The 20,026-nt window shown below is 42.3% G+C and overlaps 1 protein-coding gene and 1 pseudogene across 1 annotated transcript; both read right to left on the reverse strand.

Moving 5' to 3' along the window:
* Window positions 1–1,307: 1,307 nt before the first annotated feature.
* kcnk18 (potassium channel, subfamily K, member 18) lies at window positions 1,308–7,843 on the reverse strand. The gene is made up of 3 exons (XM_034215021.1): window positions 7,615–7,843; window positions 7,180–7,302; window positions 1,308–2,146 (listed from the first exon to the last, which is right to left on the reverse strand). Exons 1-3 carry the CDS (start codon window positions 7,841–7,843, stop codon window positions 1,308–1,310), a joined length of 1,191 nt encoding a protein of 396 aa, XP_034070912.1.
* Window positions 7,844–15,886: 8,043 nt separating this feature from the next.
* On the reverse strand, window positions 15,887–19,648 carry LOC117545300 (annotated as a pseudogene).
* Between the last annotated feature and the right edge of the window lie 378 nt (window positions 19,649–20,026).

Consider the following 20,026-nt stretch of genomic DNA (forward strand, 5'->3'; position numbering starts at 1 on the left):
TATCCGCAATTTCACCGCATAAAATCACATAAAAACCCTGCATGTTTAATCGCATAATCAAGGATTTTAGCCCGCATAATCAAGGACTTTTGCCCGCGTTTTTCTGGAGGGTCTAGGCTATGACATAGTTAATACTGGGTAGTTTATTTAGTAATTACCCGCTGATTTACAGACATCTCTTTCCCCATGTTAGTCAATGGGAAAAAGTATTTCTGGGCCGGGTGACGTCACGGACTGATACGGAAATCGTAGTACCGCCGTTTGGACACAACGAATATTTTCCTCAGAGTCCGGCGCACTTCCTGGGGCTTGGATTACATGTTATGTCAATGTAAATGTGGATAGACGTAATTCACTCAGGCGGCGCAAATGACTTGAATGACGGGATTGACGGGATTGACGGGATTGAAGGGAGCCACGCTAATCGTGTACGCCAATCAGCCGTGAGATACTTCTGTCTGTATGACGTTGTTGTGGGTGTGGACGGAGCAGCTACAACGTTAGCTTAGCCTGATCGATCCGTTCAGCATTCAGAAAGCACGCATTTTAAAAGTGTTTTTCCTGCCGTCTTGTCTGCACTAATTCATGGTTCTTACAAACCGGTATCAGTATGTTGTTAGTTCGGCATGATATGGAAATGTGTATTACAATTAAATCACTGTAAAATATATTCATTTTGTTGTAGTTGGTATCTACATAGTATCTACATTGAGATAAGCCACGCCCCCTCGACAGCGCATCTTGTTTGAAAAACGCAGTAAACACAGCTGACAGCCGCGGTGAAACGAGCGATTAGAGCGATGAGAGCAATGCGATTAGAGCAATGCAATTAGAGCGATTAGAGCAATGCGAATATGTGAACGCACAATTAGGGGCCATTCAAATGCCGCAATTTGCCTTTTCTGTTAAAGACTCTGTATTTTGGTATTGGTATTTCCTGGTTTCTTTCATTTTGGGTGGCTCCGCGGTAAAAGCCGGAGCAGAGCTTTTAAGATAACGTTTCCTGAAAAAACTGTTAATAGTATACTTGACCTACTGTCAAGTCATGTGACTCTAGTCCACACCTCTGATCAACAGTATAGCTCTATAGATTCTTCATATGAATCATTTTTAAATATCACCCTTCTTCACTTGGCAAAAGCATTTGGCATATGCTCACTTTTATTATTTTGCTCATGCTTATAACCAAACAGCCAGCACAAAGAATGCTCTGAACAAGTTCCCACAGTCTCCTGTCTGGACCTGTGTCAAAACCAGGCCTTTGAGCTTGTACAGTTCTTGGATGAGGCTGAGATTCACTTGCTTACTTAGTGACCCTGTTCATTTTTGAATAACTCTACATTTCCCCTGCTGATGAACTTGATGCATTGGCGGTAGCAGCTTACAATTCGTGTTTGACCTAGCTTGAAAGCCATGGACATGATGGCCATGCCGCCAATGAGGAAGAGTGAGGTAAGCATGAAGAATTTAGGGTGCTTAGGTATAATATCGCCAAAACCAATAGTAGTGAGTGTGATGAAGCAGAAGTAGTAGGGATCAAAGCCCTTCATATCTGCTTCCCACAAGGGCAGAATCAAACCACCTAAGCAAATGTAGGCAAACACGATGAAAAGAATCAGGACAAAGGGTACATCCAGCTTTTCCATTCCATTCCCCAACCCTGTAAAGTCCCATATGGCATATCCTCTGGGTGGGGGGGGCAGCCGGTCTAGCTCTGGGCAGGAGAGGGTTCGGAGCAGTGGGCCCTTTCTTAGTAATTTCTCCCTAGCGAGAATTTTCTCAAAGATCTCTTTGTTGTTTTCTAGGTGTATGGACTTGTGCCGTACGTCCGCCTGGCTGTGCAGCACCTGGCGAATGTCAAGGGGTTCACGGACAACAATGTCCTGGCTAAAAAAAAAAGTACCTTCCTCCAGGGCCAGGTTGCTTGAGACCTCTTCTCTCTTTTTCCGAGCCTTCCAAGGTGACCATGAGTGGGAGCGGAGGATTTTGAAGAGGGCGTGAATGCGCACATAGGCTCTGGACATCAGAATGGCGAGGAAGTCGCCCACATCAAGGGTGACCAGAAGCATGAGGGGAACGCCCGCCATGGCATACAGCACACACACAACTTTACCTATCAAGGTGACTGGATAGATCTCCCCATACCCTGCAACAACAATGGACAAATGGACAGTTAGGAGTTGTGAAACAGGCAAACATTACTTCTTACCACAGCTATAACATTATGGATTCAGATTAATTGACTTAATGGAATGGAAAAAAAATTGCTTTAAAGGTCACCTATTGTGCAAAATCCACTTTTTCATGTCTTTTATACATAAACATATTTCCCCTCTGTGTAAAGAGATTCTGAAAGTTTCAGGACAAATTATTTGCTCACTTTTTGTCCTGATCCATTTCTATAAAAACCTGTCTGAAAATGAGCTGATCAAATTTTGGCCACTTTATGATGTCATAACGATTTTTTGGCTTGTGTAACCATTAGCCAATCACCAACCAAGGTAACCCCCCCATCTTATCACCTTCAGTGTTTCTGCTAACGGAGCCCCGCGCCCCCCCTGATATTCAAGTTGTTTTAATTTTTTTAATTTTCTTATTATATATATAGCACCAAATTGCAACTGAAGTAATCTATCTACGGTCACTTTTCACATTGAACATGTGCTCTTTTATTAAACAAACTTTCATTTTAAGTTGTGAGTTAAGAAACACTGATGCATTAATCAATTACATTACATTGCATTTAGCTGTCGCTTTTATCCAAAGCGATTTACAATAAGTGCATTCGACCAATAACAATAATCAACAGCTTCTCTCTCTGCTCCAGAGGATTAATATATATATATATATATATATATAATATATAAATCAACATGTTTCCGGACACAACCATAATAATGGGCAGACTTTGGAATTTAAAATATCAAAAGCACATAATGTTACTGCACCCTGTGTCATTTTGCTATCTCCGATTACTGTTGCATATTATTTTCTTGTGCTCAAACTGAAAAAAAACATGAATAAATAATAATACTAAAAATAAAACCTTTAACGATACAGTAAATGCAGTGGGGAAAGAAGTACTCAGATCTTTATTTAAAGTGGACCTATCATGCTATATTTGAAACATATATTGTAGGGCCATTTTCAAAATACCAAACAGATCCTGCATTTTAGCAATGCCTCATTTCGCTCTATTTGCTCTTTCCAGCCCTGTTTTTGCAGGGGGCTGATTCTGTGAGCTGCAGCGGACCACACCCCCCTGCAGGAGAGGGGACTTGGCAGTTACTTTGGCATTAGGGCAGGGATATCTAGATACTTTCCAAGGTTTGACATAATGAATTGTGCTACTTTTAAAGCAAGCAACGATGTTTTCAAATCTGTAATCAAAAAGCTCCTCAAAAACACTATCGAAGCAGTTCCTGCTGTTGCTACGTTAGTTCAAACTGTAACAACGGACTATTTTTCTTAGCGGATGCATGTCAATTTAAATCAATACATGCAACTATTTTTTAAATCAATAAAATCATTTTCTAAATCCATAAAAGCATTTCAATTAATATTGGGAGTCATGTCGTTACTTTGTCGAGAATGTGGCCATGTAATAAGCGGGATAATGTGCACATTGCATAATGTGCCTTCATACCGATCTAGATCCCTCCGCTTCGCGTCGGGCTCCTGATCAGCCTGTCGGTGTTCTTTTCCCCATAATGACCGCGTCGCTGCACATTATCCATTACATAGGATTATATAGTCATTATTCATTTGTTTTAAAGCAGGATGCGCAAACGCTTGCCTCGGGGTGGGAGAAAAAGAGCCACAGCAGAGAATAAACAGAAGGGCAACCATGGCAACCATGCAAGGGAAGTCTTCTTCGCTGCTTTTGTGGCAGACTACAGCACCACTTACAGGCCTGGCATATGTACTACAGCGTCTCTAGTGCTCCAGCAATGGCCGGCCGTGGCCCAACCTCTCATTCTCCTGATAGGTGGAGAATTGACCAATAGCCGTAGCGCCACTTTACTGACGTCAGTAAAGTGTTCAAATCTGGATCAGTCTGTATCAGATCCGTTGCAGTCCCGTTTTTAGAGATTTGTATATGGAGGAAAAGAGAGAGGGTTGTGTTTTCTGACACTTGGTGAGTTCCCTGACACACCGGGACACATATTCATGTATAAAAGAGGTACAAAAGTGCATTTTGCATGATAGGTCCCCTTTAAGTGAAAATAATAATACCACAGTGTTGACTCTGTGTCAAGTAAAAGTCTGGCATTCAACATTTTATTTGAGTAAAAGTGGAAATACTCAAGTAAAGTACAAGTACCTCAAAAATGTACTTAGGTACAATACTTGAGTAAGTGTACTTGGTTACTTTTCGACAGTGAGTAACTGTATTATCCTTTATACAAACAAGCAAATGGCATGCATGCCATGTGTCATAAAATACATGCCTTCCAATCAATCAACAAATGCTACTTTTTCAAACAATGGACATTCATGCAATAATACAATGGCAGATAAAAATTGATCTATATGCCTGGAAGCATTGCCTTGAACCCTCATACTCGTGGTGAAAAGATGAAGGAAGTTCCCAACTAAAAGGGCAAAACAGAAGACAATGTGCCTCTAACATCTAACATCCTTTAATAAGCTTTTTGTGGTGTTGTAAAAAGCATTCTCTTCTGAGAGTGCTCTCTCTTCAGTGAGTTGTGGGCTTCCTGTTGCTGCGAAGCCATTAGCCATTAGCTGGTGCTCCTTAACCACTTATAATGTATCTGAAAGTAACAGACATAGGCTACTTATGTATCTTCACATAGTTCTACGCATCAAATAATGTCAAGAAAAAGAGCAAGCTCGAGATAAATACAAGATGGAATAAGGAATAATATTAAATAACATAACAATAGTATGAAAAGTAAAACATTAACAAAGAAAATGTTCTGAAATAACTGACTTCTTCCTCTAGATATCTTCAGCTAGTTGGTTTGAGGTTTGAAGCTAAGACAGAGTCAACAGTTTGCCTGTGGGGGTCTGTCAGCCTGCACTTAGTGTTACTTAGAACTAAATGCAATCATGCTGATGTTAGCATTATAATTCATCTCGAGGGGGAACATACATTTATCTACATAATCACAATGCATGCAATCGATAAGAATACCTTATTTCAGTCTTAAATAAAGGGGTTGACCAACTGACCAAACAACCTGCAATCCCAAGAGCTAGCTGCTAGCCTGACTATCTGAATATCTTTGAATGCAAATGAATATGCAAATGTTAAAGTGACAAAATTAGTATTTGCTAAGATATTGGTTCACTAATTGAAAAAAATAAATGTGTTTGGATTCAATCCAATGTAGAAAACAACTCCAAGAGGCTGGAAGATGGACTATGCTTCAGCTAGCATTTAGCTAACATTTTACCAGTGCTACCCCAGCTGTGTGGCTTTGGTCCTGGGGGACTTTCTGTTGCTGACGTTACACAGGTTGGACCATTCGCTTTATGACCACCAGAATCGTTCACTTATCTCTGCCATGCTGGACCCAAGCATGCCCACAGACTGTAATCTCACAGGAAACACATATGGCTATGTATGTATACTGCATGGCAAAGGAGTGATATCAATGAAACTACAGGAGAGAGCTTGAATGTACCAGTACCTCAGTCTGTCTATAAATGTTGGAAGATTAAAAGGTTAACGCAAACTAATTTATACATTTTTATGGAATCCTAGGGGGAAAAACATGACATCATTGTGGCACATGACACAAGCATAAACAAATATATATCTAAAGGAAGCATTTTAAATCAATACATGTTTATATTTGTCATCACTTGCAGTGATGCCATACAATGATTTAAGCCTTATTCAAATATCAGATTACATATAATGTAGTCTGTTTCATCTCGCACGGATTATGAGGACAATGGCCGACATAGATTTATATCCCCCCACTGCCACACTAAACACTCCCTGTTTAGAGAACCCACACCGTTATTGTGAGTAATACAGCAGGATTTTTGGCATGGATTATTGTTTGGAATGTCAACTGATATCTTGTTAAAATCCCAAAACACAATCTCTGCCTAAATAAATAATAATACATAACTAGAAATGTGTCATTTAAATTCAAACATGACATAAATGGGCCACTGTCTCATCACATTAATGAATCAATTAATACTATATTTAAAAAATAAAATAAAACAGAGAATGTCGTTAAATTAACAGCTCCTCTGAATAATAAACAACTTTCTAAAATGTTCCAGGGGAGGGTGGGGGGGCAGTGACCTCTAAGGATACGAATGGCCAGCTCAACTATGAATAACTATGTATTTTTGTCAATTGGTGCCAGGTTTTATCAGAGCTATCCCACTAAAAACAGGATCTACTGGAAACAAGGTGGACCAAAACAGTGAAGCTGAAAACATTATTTTCATTACAATTGGGTGTTCCAAATCAACAACTATCAAGGCCAATGTGAAAACAGCGTAGAATGTGGTAATGACAGCTCAGCAAGAGAAAGCTCTGACGTGGTGAACGACAGAAACACCTCTCCACAAAGAGAGAAGGAGGGTGATTTTGCATCAGGTAGCTACTATAATAATGATTTCAATAAGTACAAAATACCTTTATTTGATTTCCATAATTGTAGCAGAACGCTTTGATGCCCCGTTTACATGGATACGGTTCGGGTTGTATCTGCTACTTTTCTCATGAGGCCGTAACGGAACCGCAGAAAAGGACCCCTCAAACGATAACGGGTCCCAAGGTGGGTAGATCTGCGGACGGAACGCTCTGGGGAGCCAAGCGGCTCCGTGTGTACGTTCCTATATGATCATTTTCCTGATAACGATGGCGAGCCCCAGCTGTTGGCTATTTTTGGGAATAAAACTTGCAATTTCTTTTTTGTCAATAGGTTTCTAAATGGAGATAAGCCCCTCCGAAGCTTCTTGTTTTAGTGACGCGGCTGAACACAAGCAATGCAGCGGTTAAACTCGCAAAATGCAAGAGGAATCTTCGCCTCGTGTCTGATGTGAATGCACCATCAGAGTATTAAAGTATTGAGAATATTGAAAGAAGTCTTAAGAATATTTGTATGGGGAATGCACCAATATATATTTACATATATGAGCCATCAACTTGCATAGACTATGACTGATGTAATCGTGTTGACTTACCAACTGTAGTGAATACAGTGCAGCAGAAGAACAAGGAGCCATAAAAATCCCATTTTTTTGGAGACTGGAGCCATGTGGCCTTCAACCCACGCATCTGTTCCTCCAGCACTAAAGAGACGTTATCTGAATCTGTAGAGAAAATAAATAGATATTTGGTGTAGAACAAATCATTCATTAAATAAAGTTAGTTGTTAAATGCTGTTTAATAAAGATACACATGACTAGGTCCCAATTCATAATTTTGTTTTAAATATATATACACAATTGAAAAGTTTGGTTGCACTGAAAAAACTGAAATGTTGACTTCAACTAAATGTATTATGTCAACAAATTTCACACTACAATATTAAGTTTAAACGATTCAAGGTTAGTAGGTTCAACTTAATATTTTTAGTGTGAACAATGAAATTGGATGCTCACAGAACAGAAACTTACTGCTGAGGTTCTGGACAGTGGTGACGATCTGCTGCAGAAACTGCTGGTACTCCTGGTTGGGAGGGTCCAGGTTCCCTCCTTCGATGTGCTCGAACAGGAGCGCCCCCAGAGCAGCGTAGGCCACAAGAGACAGGCACAGCAGGAGGTGAGGGAACATCTTCCAGAACCGAGCCGCGCATTTTCTGCTCTCGGCCTTAGCACTTAATCCTTTCTTTATTGCCACAGACATCTTCTTGTTCTTCTTGTTCTTCTTCGTCCTCCTTCTCTGCCTCTCTCACCTCCTCTGCCTCTCCCACCGCAGGCTCAGCCACGTGGAGAGCAGCTTTGTGCCGTCTGTTGGCTGCCACTCAGTAAACACACACTATCATCCTAACACACATTACACAGGCCTCCTGGGAGTGTGTAACTGACGCTCTCATCTATTACTCCCATCTCTGACTGCCCAACAGAGTCAATTACGCCATCATCATTGATTATTGATTATTATTATGTAGACAAGCTTCAGCCAGAATAATCAACTAGTGACATAGGAGCCAAAATGCGTATTTGGCCTGTATTAATTATTAGGGTCTGAGACCTAGGTCGGCGAAGACCGATAAACCTGCGAAAAACACCCAAAACAGGGAAAACGACCGGCAAAAGCACAGAAAAGGTTCGGAAATCATGACGGCTGATAGGGTGTTGTCGTAATTCAATGGAAAATCGTCCAAACGCCACCAGACTTCAGACTATCATTAATGGTCCGGCCCTCAACAGCTCTATGTCAATTATGGGATGTCATCATACGCCCTCGCCATGAAACACGGTGTTCTCCTAATTCAATGGAAAATCGTCCAAACGGCACCAGACTTCATATGATGGCTAATGGTCCGGCCCTCAACAGCTCTCCACCAATTATGGGACGTCATCATATGCCGTTTCCATGGCAACGCCTCCCTCGCCAAAAAATCTGGTGTTGTCGTAATTCAATGGAAAATCGTCCAAACGGCACCAGACTTCAGACTATCATTAATGGTCCGGCCCTCAACAGCTCTATGTCAATTATGGGATGTCCTCATATGCCGTTGCCATGGCAACGCGTCCCTAGCCATAAAACACAATGTTGTCTTAAGTCAATGGAAAATGGTCCAAACTGCACCAGACTTCAGACTATCATTAATGGTCGGGCCCTCAACAGCTCTACGCCAATCATGGGATGTCATCATATGTCGTTGCCATGGCGACAGATCCCTCACCATGAAACAGGGTGTTGTCGTAATTCAATGGAAAATCGTCCAAACGCCACCAGACTTCAGACTATCATTAATGGTCCGGCCCTCAACAGCTCTACGCCAATTATGGGATGTCATCATATGCCGTTGCCATGGCGACAGATCCCTCGCCATGAAACACGGTGTTCTCCTAATTCAATGGAAAATCCTCCAAACGGCATCAGACTTCAGATGATGGCTAATGGTCCGGCCCTCAACACCTCAATATGACAATAGTGAGTTTTCCTCAAAAGCTGTTGCCATGGCAACGCTTCCCTCGCCGTTAAGCACCATATTGCTATAAGTCCTGTGAGAATGGTAAAAAACTGTTCAAGCTTTACATGTGTGCTAACCGTGAAGCCCTCGAGACATATATGTGTCAGTTTTGAGATTTCGTCAAATGTCGTTGCTATGGTAACAAAATGGTCGCCGTGAAACACGGTTTTCTCATAACTCCAGTTAACATGCTCCAAACGGCCCAAAACTTCACAGGTTTGATAACGATGCAGCCCTCAACACAACTAAGCATATTATGGGGTGTCATCAAATGTCGTTGCCATGGCGACAGATCACCCGCCATCAAACACAATGTCTGTGTTACTGCTGTAACTCAAAGACATTGTCCGATCGGCCTGAAACTTCCCACGTTTGCCAACGGCCGAGTCCTCGAGACATCTGCCTGACGTCGACAACAGCCTGCGGAGCGTCGAAGACCCGCTCAACGCTGCTTGCAGCTTTAATTTAAATTATAATCAATATTTGTTTAGACTACACACGTTGTAGTCTACATGTTTATATTTTCGATAAAAAAAATAATGATCTGTGATTACTCACCATTACTGACAAGTTTAAAAAAAGTTTTCTTTTGTATTTTGGGGAGAGAAAAAACGTTCGGTGATGTAATAAAGAAGGAGCGGGACAAACTGGTCAGAGAATTCAGTTTTTTTTCCAGATGAATTGCAAGAATTAAGGTTTAACCTTGAAAACCCTTATTTTGTTATCATCAATTGCCAGTAGGAGTGGTTTCATGGTATTTATTCCACCTGTTCAGAAGTATACCGGGCTAGCTATGCCATGATGTGTTCAGGTCCTGCTTTGGTGATTGCTCATTGAATTTTCTATATTCAGCATCATATTTTTCAACCTGCCACGCTAACGAGCCTAATATAGCCTCTTAGATAATTTTATAGGAAGTTCAGTTGTTTAAGACATCATAAGAGATCAGCTTTAGCACAGAATTCTTAATTTTTTACTTTATTATAAAAAATATTTGTAATAAGACATTGTTTCGACAACATAACAGTTAGTTATCAGATAATATCAGAGAATAAAAGCAATAGCAAAACAGTTTAATATGCATATTTTCTATAAATAGCATCTTCCATTGCAATGTTTGTAACTAAACCACAGGGGTGGACAGGTCTGTCGGGCTCCAGCAGAACATTAACTGTACTCCGATCCAATGTTCCTATGGAGGTCTCACTGCAACTGCAATTATTCCTCCTTAATCTCTAGAAACACATGGTCTTGCCCCCTGTCGTGCCCCCAGGGAAAACAGGTGCAGTATGATTGCTACATTTAGTAAACCATGTGAGGGCCATTGTGAGTCAGAGAACTGGGACCCCACTCTGTGGATACTTTGACATGGTTCAATAAACAGGCCGAAGGATTCTTTTTGAAATGCTACGTTTAACTTTTAAATCATTAAAGGTAAAGTTACCCCTTTAAAAGTGCACTGAGCTTCCAGGGAAATACTGAACCAAAGACAATCTATCCTTGTGCTTCATTTTGTGGTCGGAAATGAGTGTCATGATGTGATATATATTTTTATAAATGGCCCAAAGTGTGATCAAACACCAGCCATAATAACACCTGGTTACATTAAATGAAAGTCTCTCTAATGTATAGAGGTTGTGATGTGCTGGATCATGTCATATTTACTTTTGATCAGCAAAGATTAACTCCCTCTGGAGGGAACACAGGGATTTTAGCCTTTGCAGACTATTTACATGCACAAGAACCTATAGAACACACCACAGGAGAGTAAAAACCCCAAAAAGCATAATGAGGCCCCTTTATAAAAGTAGCAGCATTATGAGGTGAAAATACAAAGTGACTGAAGTAGCTTCTAGTAATAACACTACTAAACTACTAAGCATATGTGTACATTTCAATAAGCAGTGGTCCAGGGAATGTTGGCTTCTCACTGGAACAGTGTTTCTGCTCAGCATCACTGGAATAAACATCGTTGCTGCGATGTGGTAAAATAAACAGCCGAGTCACGGTGCTCTGGTCCCTGTTCATCACTAACAGCAGCTCTTCAGAGGCTTGTATACAGAACATGTGCTCGACAAAGCTTTTAAAGATTCAGTCAGCTGTGTTTGTGTTACTGTGACTTATTCTGAGATACAAGGTATGCTAAATCACTGATGACTCTGTTTATGTGAGGCCCATTTTTCAAGACCACCCCCGCTAAGGGGAGCATCCCACCACTTCGGCAAACGTTACCTACAAGCAGAGGTGTAAAGTAACTAAGTACATTTATTCAAATACTCTACTTAAGTACAATTTTAAGCTACTTGTACTTTACTTGTGTATTTCAAATGTCTGCTACTTTGTGCTTCTACTCCACTACAATTCAGAGGTAAATGGTGTACTTTTACTCCACTACATGTATTTAATACCTTTAGTTACTTTACAGATCTGGATGAATGATGTGAAATATAACCAAGTGTTAAATCAGACTTTAGTTCCACCTGGAGTAAATTCACAAGCTACCCTGCAGTATACAAAGTCATTCAAACTAGCTGCACCTTTACCAGCTTTGAGAACACTTTCATGATCAATCATTATAAAACATATCATATATATTATTGATATGTTATTATTATGCACAATGACTACTTTTACTTTTGGTACTTATACTGATGATAATACTTTTCTACTTTTACTTAACACTTTGAATGCAGGACTTTTACTTGTAAAAGAGTATTCCTACACTCTGGTACTTCTATTTTTAGTGGACCTATCATGCTATATTTGAATAATATAGTGTAGGACCATACCTATATAAGGCATATTTAACAGATCATGCATTTTAGCCATTCCTCATTTCGCTCAATTTAACACTGTCTTTGCATGGGCTAATTCTGTGAGAACAGCACCATCTACAGGCCTGGCATATGTACTACAGCGTCTCCAGCTCTTTCGAACGGCAATGTCCGTGGCTGTCTCCTCCTGATTGGTGGAGTTGGCCCAACAGCTGTAGCGCCACTTATGTGACGTCAGAGAAGTGTTCAAATCTGGATCAGTCTGTATCAGATCCGTTGCAGCCACTTTTTAAGAGATTTGGGTATGGAGGAAAATAGAGAGGGTTGTGTTTTCTGACACTTGGTGAGTTCCCTGGAACACCGGGGACACATATTCATGTATAAAAGACGTACAAAAGTGCATTTTGCATGATAGGTCACCTTTAACTTTAACAGTTGAGTACTTCTTCCTCCTCTGCCTATAAGTTCTCTAAATGTTTAAAAGAAAACGTTTTAATATTCAAAGAGTGTTTTAAGGATGTTCATTATTCAAAATAATGTTGATGTTAACGTTTTAGATGCAACATTCAGAGGATGTTTTGGAGGATGCTGTTAATGGATGCTGTTTTTCTTGCTGTGAATCCTTGCAGGCAGGGGCGGGACTTTATTTAGCTGAGCCACCATGCGGCCAATCATATTCGAGGACACACTAGGATCATACCATTATGTGAAAGAAGGGTGGGGGACAGACGCTCCAAAGACAGCAGGTATGGTGGTACAGGCCAGCTACACAGAGCGACGGGGAGACGGATTTAAATGCAAGCGCTTCGGAAAAAGTCAAGACATTTGCGAAAACAGAAAACAGAAGCAGCATCTGGCTGCAGTTCAATGATATTGAAAGAGAAAGAGAAAGCAAAGCTGAGTGCAGGATTTGTAAAAATGAAAATAACCTTTTTTTTTGGTAACCACTCAGGATTTATTGTCAGAGGTGGGAGAAGTTCAGATCTTGTACTTGAGTAAAAGTATCAGAGTACTCAGTGGCGTTTTTATATGTACAAAAGTGGTGGGGCACAACAATCTTAGATGTCTATATACGTTTCTGCAGTGAGGTTTGTGGCTGGTGAGGCACTGGCACTGACTCTTCAGGTTTACAAATATTATATTTTGACCTAAATCTAAATATAATATTATTTTCAAAAGCTTTTTTTGTCTGATGCTTCGATTCATTTTAAACAGACAGTTCAACAAAAGGATACCCAACCAATTTAATTTGATCATTTAAATATTGAATTGTTCTCTTGATCTTAGTAAGATCCCATTTTCAATAAAATTGCGGTCTTACCTTGACTTGAAGATGAAGTCCATTTGCCTATCCTTCTTACGGTGGCCCTGAAGTGCAAAACGCTAAAGCATTTCACAAAACACAACAGCATTTCAGAAAACGCCGCAGCATTTCAGAAAACGCCGTAGCATTTCAGGAAACGCCACAACATTTCAGAAAACACCACAGCATTTCAGAAAACACCACAGCATTTCACATTGGACGGAAAGGGTATTCCTTTAGGGAGAACACTTCTTGTTTGTGATTGGACAGAGCCAGCCAGAGAAGCACTGCTGTGAATGGTTGTTTTTGCTGCCAGTCAAGAAATGACGCTTCGTGATTGCCAACACATCAGCCGTTAGCACACACTCAGAGCTCACAGCTCCTCATATATGTTCAGAAACTGGACAAAAGTTAAACATGTACAAACCACAGACTGTCTGCGTCATGGCGAATACAGTCACTGCTTTATTTATGTATGTATGACGTTGTTGTGAGTGTGGACGGAGCAGCTACAGGTTAGTTTAGCCTGATGGATCCGATTCTATTCAGAAAACACGCATTTTAAAAGCTTTTCGCCTGCCGTCTTGTCTGCAGACTTGTTAAAGCGTTAATTCATGGTTTTTACTAACCGTTATCAGTATATAGTTACTTCGGCATCACTTTGAAACGTGTATTACAATTAAATCACGGTCAAATATGTTCATTTTGTTGTAGTTGGTATCTCCCATATAATTTACATGGAGATACGCCCCGCCCCCTCTCCAGCTCGTCTTGTGTGAATGACAGGAGCAAACACAGCTCACAGCCGCGGTGAAACTCGAGCGATTAGAGCGATGTGAATATTGGGTAGTCTACCATAGTATTTACATGGAGATACGCCCCTTAAAAACCATGAATTAATAAAGCATTAATTCTGTGTTTACTCCTGTCATTATGTAGTAACTCACAGGAGGCTTCTGGTGAGCATAGTGGAGTTTATTTGTTTCTGGTAGTGCCGAACTGCGACTCCGGTTCATCACATACTTACGGAGCCTACACACGGCGGCGTGCGTTGCCGCTTGGCGGTGGGCGTTTCTTGAGCTTGGGGAGTCAACGCGAGCAACGCGACCAACAACCAATCACATGAATGTCCCGCCCCGGACATACAAAGCAAAGCATTCATGCTACATCCATGCTAGCTAAATATACTGTCTATGCTGGCTAGCTGTTCATTCAAATGAAGTACACTGGATATAAACTCCCCAAACAGGTGAAAACCTACCAGTTTCACCCACTGTCTCTGCCACCTCCCCCCATGCCTGGCTCCTCCGGGTTGTATCCCTGTATCAGGGTTTCCGCTAGGATTTTTTCTCGCCGGTCAAATGTCCGGGCAGAATTTATTTTACCGGACACATTTGAAACTTACCGGTCACGTTTCAATAATAATAGTAAGAGTTGTGGAGCAGAGTTTCCGTTAGCAGGTAATTACCGGACTATGAGCAGATATGCTGATGTTTAAAACTCAGTTCACGGGGCTCATTTTTATATTGCTTCAGTCTATAATCGTAACAGATCGAAAAATTCAGATCCATTTTTCAATAAATGATTCCACCAACAACAAACAACATAATTATTACATTCAAACAAACTACTTGTAGTAGCCTAGATAACGTACATTATTCAAAAGTTTACATTAACTTTGAATAATAACACGGGAGAAACGGATGCTCTCTTTTCCCCTCTCCCTCCCTCTCTCTCCTGACAGCCCGTCAGTTTCTCATGCAGCTCCTGCAGCTCGCTAAACAGAGGCGGGGCTTCAGGTGATTATGCAGAGCTGCGTGTCTCGGTCTGACTCAGCAGCTGATCTGATCTCTCTCGCGTGTCCGGTTATACTTCACTCGCGTTTATGTCCATATCGATCAGATCCAGCTCTCCTGATCGTTCTTTATATAGAGCACCGATCAAACTATTAAGAGTGAATATCGGCCGATAATGACCGGTGGCTGATCTATCGGAGCCTTCCTAATTATTACCAGACATTTTGACCGGCAGGTTTTGAATTTACCGGTTTTTAATAAATTTTACCAGCTAAAAACCGGTAATTACCGGCTAACGGAAACCCTGCCCTGTATGTAAAGAGGGACTGGTCATATAGTACCGCCACGATAATTTTCTCCTCCATTTTTTGACATATGGGAAATAACTGCGGTCTGGCTCTCCCAACATACACGCGGTTTGATTGGCTTGCGCTTGTAATGTCAGATTTGCATACGCGGAATTTGATTGGCTGACGCCTCCGTTGAGGCGGAAAATGTAGAACATTGCTCTACTTTTGCAGCGAGCACCGCGAGAGAAGCTACGCTTTGCTCCCATAATGCAGTTCAGCGAATCGTGACGTCAACCCATTCAAAGTGAATGGGCAGAAGCGTTGAAGCGGCAACGCACACCGCCGTGTGTAGGAGCCGTTAGCATAACAACATAGCCCCCAGTTCCTCTTCTATGCTTATTGAACAGCAACAACTTCAATGTCACAGTGCCACCTAGTGGACTGGTGAACTAACATGCAATGATATGACCTTACAACATCCCCTTCCCCTCAAGCAGGTTATATGCATCCAACAGGAACATTGTAACACTGTAAACATTTTTTATTTAACAGGTGACTCACAACAGTATTATCTATTCCCTTCTTAGCTCAGCTGGAAGTCTTTAAGGTAACTGGGTAACTTAGTCTCTCGTTTTGACTGTCTCTTCCCTGGACTTGGATTTTCCAGAGTTCCATGGACCCTCTCTGCAGCTACAGCTTCTGTAGCTGCTGGCTCTTCCAACTCGTCCCCACTGAGCACCACATTCTCAACATCCTGCCATGTCTCTCCTTTTTCGGCTGCCTGACTTAGCTGAGTCGAGTCAGTCTGTTGTATTTCATGGTCTTTTTCTGGTCTTTGGTGGTGAGCATGAATCTGGTCCACATGTCTCCTGACTACTCTCCCATCACCCAGCATCACTTTATATGACACTGGCCCTGTCACTGACTCTATGATTCCTGGAATCCACTTGGGTCCAAGACTGAAGTTTCTCGTCAGCACTGAGTCTCCTGTTTTGAACCAGCGCCCCTTTGCCTTTTTGTCATGATCTCTTATTTGTCTTTCCTGTTTTTCTTTCACCTTCATGCACAGATCTGGATGAATTGAATCCAAACAGCAACGTAGCTTCCTCCCGAGAAGCAACTCTGCTGGTGACAGACCTGTTGTAGTCTGAGGAGTCACACGATAACTAAATAACACTCTGGCTACCAGTCAGTGTGCCTTCTGGAAATGTTTTCATCATCCTTTTAAATGTCTGTACCCCTCTCTCTGCTAACCCGTTACTGGAGGTGTGATAGGGTGCCGAGGTCACATGACGGATACCATTTCTTTTCAGAAAATCTTCGAACTCTGTGCTGATGAAACAGGTGCCATTATCAGACACCAACAATTCAGGCAGTCCATGGTTACTGAAACTGGTACGCAGGCACTCAATTGTAGGGGCTGAAGTGGCAGAATTGACTGGAACCACATCCATCCATTTTGAGTGTGCATCGATGAGCACAAAAAACATAGCTCCTAGCCAGTGCTTTCATCCTGGACACTCCCGGATGGCATTGATGAAGCTGTCTCAAAACACTTTATTGGCCTGGCTTTGGCACAACACACACCCATTTTGGATACTGAGTTCATGTTTCCTCACTGCATAAGGGCCAAACTCAATCTCTTTTAATTCTGATGACCAGCCTCTGTTTACCAATTCCCGTACCCGTGAGAGTACTGGATCCTTGTCTGTCCATACTTTCACTTGGTCAGCAGTCACATGTGTGATGTCAGAACTCTCCAGCATGAGAACCCTCTCTTCTGGCCTCCCCAGGTCAGGTTTCTCTGGTAGGGGCAGGCGGCTCAGTGCGTCTGCATTGTTGTGGTACTTCCCTTCTTTGTACACTATGGTGTATTCATAGGCTCTCAAGGTCACGGCCCAACGTTGGATCCTCGGTGATGCCATTTGGGGTACTGCTCGCATCTCACTGAAAAGTGACAACAGGGGCTTGTGATCCGTCACTATAGTAAACTTCCGTCCATAGATGTACTTGTGGAAGCGTTTTATTCCAAAAATCACTGCCAGTCCTTCCTTGTCAAGTTGTGAGTAGTTTTTCTCTGCAGCATTTAATGTCCGTGATGTAAATCCAATGGGTCTTTCAGTTCCATCTGGCATGCGATGTGAGAGCACAACACCTAATCCATATGGTGATGCGTCACATGAGAGCACAATGTCCTTCTCTGGGTCATAATGCACCAACACATCAGCTGACTGCATCATGTCTTTTGACTTTTCAAACGCTGTCTGTTGTGCATCTTCCCACTGCCACTTTGTGTCTTTTTTTAGCAGTTTGTGCACTGGAGCAAGGATGGTTGACAGACTGGGCAGGAACTTGTTATAATAGTTTAACAGTCCTAGATATGCTTTGAGCTCTGTCACATTTGAAGGTGTGGGTGCATCCTTGATACAGGGGTCCCTCAGGGCTCTGTTCTTGGTCCCCTCCTCTTCTCCCTGTACACAAACTCACTCGGATCAGTCATTAGCCCGCATGGTTTTTCATACCACTGCTCCGCTATAGACACCCAATTAATTCTGTCCTTTCCCCGCTCAGAGACCCAGGTCGTTGCACGCATCTCTGCTTGTCTAGCTGACATCTCTCAGTGGATGTCTGCTCACCACCTCAAGCTCAACCTTGACAAGACTGAGCTGCTCTTCCTCCCGGGAAAAGATTGTCCCACTCTTGACCTAACAATCAACATCGGCACCTCAGTTGTTTCCCCGACTCAGACTGCAAGGAATCTGGGTGTGACCCTAGATAACAACCTGTCCTTCACTGCAAACATCGCTGCTACAACCCGTTGCTGCAGATACACGCTTTACAACATCAGGAAGATACGTCCCCAGCTGACTCAGAAAGCGACTCAGGTTCTGGTCCAGGCTCTCGTCATCTCACGCCTAGACTACTGCAACTCCCTCCTGGCTGGTCTACCTGCATGTGCCATCCGACCTCTGCAGCTCATCCAGAATGCAGCGGCTCGTCTGGTCTTCAACCTTCCTAAATTCTCCCACACCACTCCGCTCCTCCGCTCCCTTCACTGGCTTCCGGTAACTGCTAGACACGTGGGTTTGCTGTCCTGGCTCCAAAATGGTGGAATGAGCTCCCCATTGACATCAGGACAGCAGAAAGCCTGCACATCTTCCGGCGCAGACTGAAAACTCATCTCTTTCGACTCCACCTCGAGCGATAGAATTACTAACAAAGAACTGCTAACAGAGCACTTATATACTAATAAAGGACTGGCTTAGCCAGTTGAGTAGCACTTGAAATGTTTGGCTCTAAGAAACCTGATGTACTTATATGATTCTGTTTTCTTCAAGGTTGTGTCTTCCTGGTCGAATGTACTTATTGTAAGTCGCTTTGGATAAAAGCGTCAGCTAAATGCAATGTAATGTAATGTAATGTAATGTAATGTAATGATTGCTTCCACCTTCTCATGCACGGGGTGCAGTCCTGTGGCATCCACCTTATGACCTAGAAACATCACTTCCTCACTCATGAACAAACACTTGGTTCTTTTGAGCCTGAGACCGGCCTCCTGTAGCCTTTTCAACCCAAGGACAAGAGTCTGCAGATGCTCTTTGTCGTCTTTCCCTGTCAGCAGGATGTCATCCAAGAATATTGTCACTCTAGGGATGCCCTGTAGCAGTCCCTCCATGGTCCGTTGAAAAATAGCTGGGCTAGATGATACTCCGAAAGGTAACACTTTGTACGTGAACAAGCCCTTGTGTGTATTTATGGTCACATATGTTTTTGCTTCTTCATCCAAAGGGATTTGGTGAATTGCATGACTGAGATCTAGCTTTGTGAACTTCTGTCCACCTGACAGGTTGGCAAACAAATCCTCAATTCTGGGAATTGGATACTGCTCCAGTTTTAATACTCGATTTACAGTCAGTTTGTAATCACCGCACAACCTTACTGAGTCATCTGGTTTTAACACCGGTACCACAGGCGCTGCCCACTTTGCATATTTTACCGGTTCAATTATCTCCTGGGCTAGGAGACGGTACAGTTCGGCCTCAACCCTTCCTCTCATTGCATACGGGACCGGTCTAGCTTTAAAAAACCTGGGGGTTGCTTCCTTGTCCACATATAGTTTAGCTGGGGGCCCTTTACATTTCCCTAGTTCCTCTTTGAAAACCTCCTCATATTACCCAAGTACCTCCTCCAATGTCTCTTCCCTGACATGGTGAATCTGGCTTTCAGGTCTCCACTGCAAACCTAGCTTCTTAATCCAGTTCCTGCCAACTAGACGAGGGTCCGTCCCTGGCACAACTACCACCGGTAGGTTTTTTACTGACTGTTTGTGCTGCACTTTTACCATAGCTGCTCCCAAAACATTTACCCTATGTCCTGTGTATGTTCTGAGTCTCACTCTGCAGGGTTGTAGGGCTGGTACCTCTCCCCCCATAAGGTTTTGTACACTGAGTGGTTCACCACTGTTACCCCACATCCTGAGTCTACTTCAAACTGTGTTTCAGTTTCGTTAATAGTCAGTGTTTCTAGAAATGGCTCCTCTGCCGGTATGTCTATTTCCTCCACTTTGTAAAAAGTGAACATGACCTCATCTGTGTCTATGTCATCTTTTTCCCCCTCCCCCTGGCTGACATAGTTTGCTCCTTGAGTTTTCACATGCTTATATCTCTGATATACTCCACCCCCTTTTGCTTGTGAAGCACTAACTGAGCCTTTTGACCTACAC

Source organism: Gymnodraco acuticeps, unplaced genomic scaffold (assembly GCF_902827175.1).
Source record: "Gymnodraco acuticeps unplaced genomic scaffold, fGymAcu1.1, whole genome shotgun sequence".
NCBI classification, from domain to species: Eukaryota; Metazoa; Chordata; class Actinopteri; order Perciformes; family Bathydraconidae; genus Gymnodraco; species Gymnodraco acuticeps.

What these genes read in the sequence shown, in the direction of transcription:
- kcnk18 (XM_034215021.1), bottom strand. Translation starts at nt 7,843, where the DNA reads ATGTCTGTGGCAATAAAGAAAGGATTAAGTGCTAAGGCCGAGAGCAGA. An exon ending in CACTGTCCAGAACCTCAGCA is followed by an intron (nt 7,303 to 7,614) that starts GTAAGTTTCTGT and finishes CTACAGATTCAG; the next exon opens with ATAACGTCTCTTTAGTGCTG. An exon ending in CACTGTATTCACTACAGTTG is followed by an intron (nt 2,147 to 7,179) that starts GTAAGTCAACAC and finishes TTGTTGTTGCAG; the next exon opens with GGTATGGGGAGATCTATCCA.